Source organism: Vigna unguiculata, chromosome 3, assembly GCF_004118075.2.
Source record: "Vigna unguiculata cultivar IT97K-499-35 chromosome 3, ASM411807v1, whole genome shotgun sequence".
NCBI lineage: Eukaryota > Viridiplantae > Streptophyta > Magnoliopsida > Fabales > Fabaceae > Vigna > Vigna unguiculata.
In genome coordinates this window covers 15,846,941-15,856,691 of record NC_040281.1, presented here as the reverse complement: position 1 = coordinate 15,856,691, position 9,751 = coordinate 15,846,941, and the positions used below count along the sequence as shown (strand labels likewise).

The 9,751-nt window shown below is 30.2% G+C and overlaps 1 protein-coding gene across 1 annotated transcript; it reads left to right on the top strand.

Moving 5' to 3' along the window:
* The first annotated feature begins 4,920 nt into the window (after nt 1-4,920).
* Nucleotides 4,921-8,777, top strand: LOC114179785 (uncharacterized protein At3g50808-like). The gene is made up of 4 exons (XM_028066242.1): nt 4,921-5,207; nt 6,790-6,864; nt 7,032-7,172; nt 8,355-8,777. The coding sequence occupies exons 1-4, from the start codon at nt 4,992-4,994 to the stop codon at nt 8,541-8,543; spliced, it is 621 nt and encodes a 206-aa protein (XP_027922043.1). The 5' UTR covers nt 4,921-4,991; the 3' UTR covers nt 8,544-8,777.
* The last annotated feature ends 974 nt before the right edge of the window (nt 8,778-9,751 follow it).

Below are 9,751 nucleotides of genomic sequence, written 5' to 3'. Positions count from 1 at the left end.
TCTTAATTTATGTCCATCTCATACATTAATTATATATTTTAACACATAGAATTAGTCACATCAATTTATACATCATCATCAATAAACTATTAAGAACATGTATAAAATTAAGAACATATCATTGTAGTCACATATTGGTTAACTGATTTCCTTTCGCTTGAACAAACCATGTTGGAAGTTCGACATCGACTAAAGATGAGATCAATTTAGAGTATATAAGTGAGTGCAAACCTAACCTTACAAACCGATTTTCTAGGGTTGTGTTAGGCTTAAAGTCCACTTCTTAATATGGTATCATAACCATTGTTAAAGCCTATCCTAGCGACATTTGTTATTCGTCTGGGCATATTGTTCCACCTGCTATCAGACCACCCATTAATGTCAAGTTCACACTCGAGATGTATATACCTTAGTATGAGGGGGGGTGTTAGAAGTCTCACATCGACTATAAATAAGGTCAATTTAGAGTATATAAGTAGGTGCAAACCTCACCTTATAAGTTAATTTTGTAGGGTTAAGTTAGACTTAAAGTCCACTTCTTAACAAACCACTTTTCATAATTGGAAAGAACAATTAGAAACAAGATCCCTTGATTTGTTCATATTTGTGCATATAGTATTACCACTACAAGAAATTTGCTAGTTACCTATTGATATTTACCTACAGATTTTGAATCTGTAGATAAATTAAAATTTACATACAAATATTACCTACAAATTTATTGTTGTATTTGTCATATCTATTGGTTTTTTCGTAGGTAACACTATATGTAATAAAAATAAAAATAATACAAAAATAAATTTACGAATGAGTCATTTACTTAGTTTCTATGTAATCCTAATCCTAATATAAGAGAAGCCACTCTAGAGCCAAAGTGTTCTCCTTTTTCAGCATCACCATTAACCCTAATCTCTCCTATCCTAGTTTCCTTAACCTAAACTTTTGTGGTGTTCCCTTGATGGAAAGTAGTGTGTTCCCTAACATCTACGCTAAAATTGAAGCTTAGTGGATGACCTCACGAATTTATCTTGGCTTCTTCTTCTCCCACCTAAATTTCTCCATCTTGTTCTCCACCATCCTTTACAACGCCTAATTTTGCAGAAGAATGGAAATTGTGGCCCCATTGGACGTTGCTCAAATGTGGTGGTTGAGTGACACAAGATTCCAATCGAATAGTGGCTGTAACGTCTCTACTGAAAATTACTTAATAAAAATAAATAAATAATAATTTAAAAACAAACATCATACTTTTATTATTCCCAAACGCGAAAAAATTTAAAACATTATTCAGCGCGCCATAAATTAAACAAAACTAAATAATAATGTTATTACAAGTTCTAAAATTCGACAATAAGAATGAAAAACATAATTAAAATCTCTAGTCAAAGGTCCCTTGATATCCTCTCTCCGTAGCTATTCGTAGGTACCTTCAAATATATTAGTAGGTAAAATATATATGGATATATATATATATATATATATATATATATATATATATATATATATATATATATATATATCCCTAGGTACACCTACGAAAATATATGTAATTACCTACGGATACATCCGTAGGTTACCTATGAATATATTAGTAGGTAATTTTGCTACGACCAATTTACCTACACATTTTTGTTTGTAGGTAATCTGTAGGTAAACCAGTCTTACCTACAAATTTTGTGTGTTACCTATGGATTTTTGTAGGTGTGGCTCAAAAGTTTGTGAAGCCTAAAACAAAATTAAGAATGAGACCTTTTATTTAAATTTTTTTTAGCTTTTTCTTTATGTAAAAATATTTATTAAATTATCAAAATTAATTTCATTTAAGATTTCTTTTTTAATAGATAATAAGACTAATCTATTTAATATTTTTATATAGTTTTAATCACTATCATATGAGTTTGAGAATCAGAATTATCATCATCACTAAGTACTTTTCTTTCTCTATTGTTGTTTTCCCTTATATCTATATTGTTATTATCTTGTTTATTCAAAGAGTACCCACTTGCATTTTCTAATTCATTTTTCTTATCTATTTTTATAAATTTATTCGTAGTTCCTTTTTGTTGTGCAATTAAAAATCCAACTTTTCTCTTCTTTTGAATTTTTGGATAGCTTGATTCAAATTTTCTAGTTGACATATATATATATACTTTTATATGAAATAAAAAATTTATAATATATAAAAAATACTAAAAATAAGTATATAAAAAGAATGAGTTAAAACAATAAAACGTGGTTCTGGTTATCAAGAAAGTAAACTCGATTGATCGTAAGTTTGTAGTATCTTGAAGTATCAAGTCTCTTTCTCTTTCTCAAGTTCCAACTATTTTCATAAACCTGCAAAGTTTATTTTGAGATTAATCATTAATAAAAATAATTAAAAAAATTATTATTCTTTTCAGCTAGAACCCTAAACCCTTATCCCTAAACAAAACCAGATAAAAAAACACATTTATAATCCTAATAAAAAATCAATAAATAAAATAAAAATAACATAAAAACAAATAGAAAAAAAACATATTAACTAGAAATGAGAACAAAAAGATTGGTACACACAAACAATATGAGATCCAAGGAATGAAATCTGTCAAAACTCTTAGAAGAACAACTCTATAACAAAAGAAAGCAATGAGAGACCATAAGTGAAATCAGTATATAAGAAGTCACATCGAGATAAAAGAAGAAAATAAAATCAAAATTGAAGTCACATAGAGATAAAAGAAGAAAATAGAATAAAAAATTGAATCATATAGAGATAAAAGAATAAAATATAATCAAAATAGAGCGATATTAGTACCAAATTTTTTAGGCCTTTTTTTTTATTTTAAACAATTTTATTATTAACTTAATAAAGTTAAATTTATATTAAAAAATATAATTTGAGACCTTCTTTCTTAAACATAATTTTATAATCAATTTAATAGTATTAGTATTAAAAAAGACGAGGCCTTCTTTTCTGAAGGTCTAAAGTGAATGTTTTACCATTGAGTTTGTCCTAGATTTTTGTAGTAGATAATACCACTTTTTCTTGTAGTGTATATATTCTCATATTGTTAATCATTGTAATTAATGTAATTATCAATCAATGATTGTAAACATTACTTACTTTATTTATTTGTTGGGTCTTAGTGCTAGCCATAATCAAAGGATCATGTATTACTAGCATTTGCTATATATGTGTACTATTATCATCAAATTAATACATCATTCAAAATGTCATGGCCATACACATCCCAACAAAATGGTCTGACTGTGAGAAAACACATACATATAGTTGAATTTAGCTTGATGTTAGTAGCCCAAGCCAAAATGCCTTTACATTATTGGTGGGGAGCATTCTCCACAAGAGTATATCTCATAAACATACTACCCTATCTAGTCACAAATGAAAGTCGTTACTTCTTACTTCTAAAAAAAGATCCGGACTACAGTTCTCTAAAACTATTTATGTGTGCTTGTTATCTCTATCTCAAGCCTTATAATTAGCATAAATTACAATTTCAAATTAGATGTGTGTTCTTGGGCTTTAGTAACTCTCACAAAACTAAATTATCATGGAAGAATCTTTATTTCAAGACATGTTATCTTCATTGAGGAGCCTTTTCCTTTCCATGATGGGTTCCTCAATACAAAAGGTCCATTGAAAACTCTAACTGAAAGCCCACTGGTTTCTTTTCCTTTGTTTGCTACAAATAACACAAAATTTTCAAATGACAATAATCTTGATCAAGAATAGAACCAATAAATCCACTAAGATTGCAAAAGAACAAGATCGAGCAAATTCATTAGAGAGGCTTAATGACTTCAACGAAGATCATATTACAAATGAGTCAAGAAGAAATAGTCCAACTCATGATGACATTGATCTCACTCAAACAATTGTTGAAACCCATCAAGACATTGGACTAGAAACAAGGTTGGAATTTACAAGCTAAACCATATGTTGGATTAATTGAAACTTGCATAGATTGAAAGGAACCAGAAAATGTCAAAGAAGCACTCACAAGACCACAGTGGAAAGAAGCTATGGCCAATGAATATAAGGCCTTCATGTCAAATCAAGGCTAAGAGAACATCATTAACCCCAAATGAGTCTTTAAGACCAATTACAAAATAGATGGAACAATTGAAAGGAGAAAGACAAGATTAATTGCTAAAGGGTTTCAACAAACAATTGGATTAAACTATGAAGAAATCTTCATTCCAGTTGTCAAGGTCAGTACAATTCTTAATATTGATAGTTGCAGTACATCAGAATTGGGAGGTCAAACAATTGGACATAAACAATGCTTAGCTTAATGGATACCTCAAAGAAATCGTTTTATGTGTCAACCATAAGGGTTTATAGACTCAACTAAACCTAATCGTGTATGCAAGTTATCTAAGGTAATCTGTGGACTAAATTAGTTAACACGACAGAGGTTTATATACTGTCCTTTTTCTTCCATTTATTTTTATTCCTAAATTAAACAATACCTTGTTCTACCTTGTGCTTAGCCAACAAACAACTCACTAGGATGAGTTTTAACCATGATTATGTATATATATTAAGAAGTGAAATTTAAGTCTAATCCAATTCTACCAAATTCGACTTTGTAAGGTAAAATTTTCCTTATCATTATTTAAATTAATTTTATCTCTGATCGATGTAAAACTTTCAACAACTAAAATTACTGCATATTAAAACCTATTTCAAATTTTTAAAATTATGTTAATGAAGCCATATATTAAAATAATAATAATAATAATAATAATAATAATAATAATAATAATAGAATAAAATAATTGTGGAAAATATGCAGATATATAGAAACGGTGGAGTAAAAGAGAAAGTAGTGAGATTAATTTAAAATTAGTATCCATGAGTGAAAGTAGATGTATATAGAGGATTGGTAATTGAGTAGAGAGCTTAAGAGAGAGTAGAAGAGAGAAGAGAGAGAGAGAGAAAGAAAGAAAGAGAGAGAGAGGGTGGTGGCTTGGATCAAAGATCAATGAAGGGCAGTGGCTGCAGTGAAGCATCATCTGGCGGAGGAAACATGAATGTGAAACCTGCATGGCTAGAGAGGCTTATGGCTGAGACATTCTTTGGCAATTGTGGGGTCCACCAGAATCAAAAGAAGAACGAGAAGAACGTCTTTTGCTTGCACTGTTACCTTAGCATCTGCCCCCACTGTCTCCCTTCTCACCGTTCCCATTCCCTTCTCCAGGTATCAGTTTAACTATCATCGTCACAATAAACTTTTCAAATTCTTTCACTCATATACCCCACATCTAATATATAAATCCTTTTTTCTTCGATCTTTTTTCTATCTTTACTCACTTCTCTTCGCTTCATTTGCATGTGTCTCTTTTGTCCTTCTTCTCACTTGGATCTTGCTTTGCATGTCTCTTTTCTTTATGTTTTCACTGATTTTTCATTTTTTGACAATTTCTTGATACTTTTTCAGTTATTCAACATGTTCATATATATTTCAGAACTTAATTTTAACCAATTTGGATAAAACTTCTATAAAATATATGAATCTTGTGTGGGATGTTTGGGAATTGGGAATCCCTTTGCTTTGCTTCAATAAAGAGTTCAACACTTTTTGAAACATGCAATTAGAAAGTAAGATTCTGTGTCAAGTCTAACTGTTAATGGAATTCACAGTGTTTCTTACTAGAATCTGTTTGTGCTAGTTTGATGTCTTTTGTTTTTCCACTACAAAACAAGTACATCATTTTTATTTTTTTTTAAAAGAAAAAAAAAGTTACCAAATTGAAATTCTGGTCTCATCTTCTTTCATTAATTCTCTCTGCACATTGAACTTTATTTTCTACTTAAAAACCATTGAGTCTTGTTTTTCTCAAAATTGAATGTGTCTCCCTTGTTAACAAACAGTGTTGTCTCCATGTATTTATTGTTTTCACATATATAAATGTCTATATGCATACATTTATACATGGTTTTCCAGAATGGTTCACCATGTATTCTTTGATTTTCACTTGCTGGTCTTTTGGTTTTTATCACATAAACGGAAAAACTCTTTTTTATCCATTTTCTCCTGTAAAGGTTCCTCAGCTGTTCCTTTCATTGAAAGCGAAAGCTTTGACCAAATTGTTCCCAATTCTCGTTGTGTCTCTATACTTTATCATTATTATTTATATATCTTCCCCCAACTTCTTCTAAATTGCTGCTATTCACCACACTGTCCCTCAATTCTGATCTTCATATGTTTAATAAGATTTGCTAGAAATGATTATTTGATGTTTCAACTTTATTTTCAACCACAAATTCTTCATATGTTTGATTTGACGTTCCGTTTAAACTTTAACATATTTAATGTGGGTGATCAGATTCTAAGCATGCTAATAGAGACAAAGTAGAATAACTCGAAGAGATAAATAGTTATTTTTTTTTTTTCGAAATGTCCTATGGTATAAGTACAAAGGGTTTCTCCGATACTATTTAGAGAGGAAGAATATAAAAAATAGAAAAAAAAAATATATTTTTCTCATAAATTAAAACGAATTTATAACATTTTATCAATATTTTTAAAAATGGTTTTAGTATGTATATAAATTAATTATAAGAGTTGATTTTTAATTTTATAAGTTCCTTCGCATTCAAATTCAAATTCAGCTACCAACTCAACTCACACCTCACACGTACACAAAGTCATTATTGTGTTTTTTGTTAGTGAATTAAAGTGAATTATTATTTAATAATGTGTGTGGGTTCATGCATGTTCATCTTCGTGCGTGTGAGATGGAAAAACTAATGGAGGTTTTTGAGGTAATTTTGTATAGGTGAGAAGGTATGTGTACCATGACGTGGTTCGATTGGGTGATCTAGAAAAGCTCGTCGATTGCGCCAATATTCAGGTCGGACAAACGTAACTCTTTTCAAGAAATCACATAACCTTATCTGCCATAAAAAAAAAAGTAAATTTTTTTTCACTAATTAGCAAAATTAACACTATATTTATGGTGAAAAGTGAATGATGATGACGATAATTACAACAATAATTATGGTTTGAATTGAATGGCAGCCATACACCATTAACGGTGCCAAAGTGATATTCTTAAATCAGAGGCCACAGTCAAGGTCATTTAAAGGCACTGCCAACACTTGCTGCACTTGTGACAGGATTCTTCAGGAGCCCTTTCACTTCTGTTCTCTGTCATGCAAGGTTTTTGTCTCATGTCACTGTTTATCTCTCTTTCTCTCTCTCTATTTCTCTCTTTTTTTTTCTTCTCTCTCAACTCCTTATTTTTTTTTTCTTCTTTGCCTATTGACTCTTGCAAACAAATTACTGGTCAACACTTTCTTTAACTAAATGCACACCGTGCTCTTCTAACATGAGCTACCATTTTCTAATCAATTATTTCAAGTACAATATCAAACATATTGGTGTAAAGAACACTTTCTTCTTTTAGTAAGTTACTTATGTGCATTACGAAATTCAGAAAGTATTCTTTGTATACTCTATTGTCTTTATCAAATTCATGACATTTTTGTGTACCCAACTACATCAATTTATCAAAACCAAGATAAAAAGGTGTGTCTTTTTTAAATGGATTACATTTATAGTCTTCAAATTATAGATAATCATTACCAAACTAATTATTCTTTTATTACTTTTTGGAAGTGATAAGACTTTTTAAGGAAAAAAAAAGTGGAGTAGAAAGAAGTAAAATGAATAATAAAATTTTCTATAGTTTGAGTAGAAGGTTTATGGAAGAGGTGGAACAAAAAGAAGTGTGAGTGTATATATTATAATGACACATAAGGTCCTACTAAAATTTTTATATAATCCAAAACAAGATGGTATACATATGACATTTTCTTAATGGATCCCACAATTTTTTCACTTTTCCACATATATAATGATATCAGTTCAAGAGATTTTTTCCATGTAGGTCTCACCAAACTTTCTTTTTCTTTTCACTTTTTTTCTCCCAAAACTTTTTAGTTATTCCTAAAGGTATATCTAGCCCTGAAACTTTTTCTTACAAACAATGGAAAATGATTATAGTATGATGAGAACAAGAGAAAAAAAAACATATTTTTTCAAAGGAAGTAAAGTAATAAATAACTATTTTTAATTTGTCATAATATCACCTTAATGGTTTTATGACATAGAATACAATTGAACTAAGAATAGTATATATTGTTGTGTTGAAGTTGAAGCTAGTGTTTGTGGTGATGAGTCTAAAAGCATACATAGAGGTGAAGAAGATACATTTGTTTGATGAAAAAGAAGGTCCACAGAAAATAATTGCATGTAATTGCAGCAGGTTGATCACATGGTATGTGATGTGAGGGTTTGGGTGTGAAGCATTATTGAATCTGATCTTACATTTTTTTGCAGTTTGAGGGTCTAAGTGTTGATTGCTATACCCAATTTGTCCCCACTTCCTCTGAGGCTACCACTAGCATGCCCAACAATAACAACAATAACAATAAGAACAAGAACAAGAACAAGCAGAACACAAATGGCTTCTTCATCTCTCTTGGAAGCAGAAGAAAGGGGGCTCCCCATAGAGCTCCTCTTTCCTAGCCAAAAACAATGCCTACATTAATTGACATTCAATTCTCAACAAATAAAAATGCATCTGTGTAACCTTTTCTATTGTTTCCTTGTGTCTTTCACTTATGCATTCTTTTCATTGCCATCTCTCAGGTATGGTGGTTATTCAAGCCACTCATTTTGTGTCTACGATGGAATGAAATGTACTCATTTCTATTATTCGCTGTGCTGTTTATTCAATACAATGTTGTATCAGTCTAAACTACCAACTCATTAAGTTCTGTTTCCAACACTGCATGCATCGGGATCATCCTTTCTCTTCTCATTCTACAAAATTCTCAATCAAGATTACTTTAGCGGCTGAGAAATTTTCATCATTTTCCATTTTCTGTCGTATGTGTTTAAGGGTCAAATATGCATCAAAAGGTTTGGAAGTACTAGAGATATCAAGGTCTTTCCTTGGGGACATAGACTTTTCTTTTTGAATAACCTCTTTTCTTTTCCTTGTCCTACTTTAGAGACTCATAACATACAGACTTTTTATGTTCTTTGGTTTCCTTTGGGTTGAACCTTTTCCATTTTGTGAATCCTCCATGCTTTTTGAACATTTCCTTCAACATGTACATCAGACAGGAAAAGTTTTCTTTGGTGTCTGATGAATAGTTGATGACACATATTTTATACACATATTTCTTTGTTGTGTTTGTGTAATAATTGAACTTTTCATATATTTTATTTTTAATTTTTACATATTTTTAATAGTACTAATAATAAATTGGGTTCACTATGCATATTTGTATACTATTTTTGGTTGATTCAAGTGGCATTGAATTTTAAATTTTCAGGGGACATATGATTTGCTGGACTTGTAGTTCTTTGATATTTTCTATGTTTTTTTTGAATTTGTGCCACATTTGATGAAATTTTGTAAAAAAAAACATGCGGATTAGATCGTGTGTATTAGCTTAGTTTTGTAATTAGGCTTATGCACCAAATTTGAGCCAACTTTTAGACCCACATTTCCTTTAGTTATTAGAGCCCACTATATAAGGGCTATATGTGCTCAAAAGGAATCAAAAATCATTTGCCAAAAGATCTTTTCTTCTTTTTCTTCTCATTTTTGTTGTTGTCTTTTGATACTCTCCTCTTATCTATGTTTTATGTTCTTCATGGAGAACTAAATTTTTGAGAATCAATTCATGCAATCAACGTCAAACAAGTTGAATTGAGTTTTTCAC

What these genes read in the sequence shown, in the direction of transcription:
- LOC114179785 (XM_028066242.1), top strand. Translation starts at nt 4,992, where the DNA reads ATGAAGGGCAGTGGCTGCAGTGAAGCATCATCTGGCGGAGGAAACATG. An exon ending in GTTCCCATTCCCTTCTCCAG is followed by an intron (nt 5,208 to 6,789) that starts GTATCAGTTTAA and finishes AATTTTGTATAG; the next exon opens with GTGAGAAGGTATGTGTACCA. An exon ending in TCTGTTCTCTGTCATGCAAG is followed by an intron (nt 7,173 to 8,354) that starts GTTTTTGTCTCA and finishes ATTTTTTTGCAG; the next exon opens with TTTGAGGGTCTAAGTGTTGA.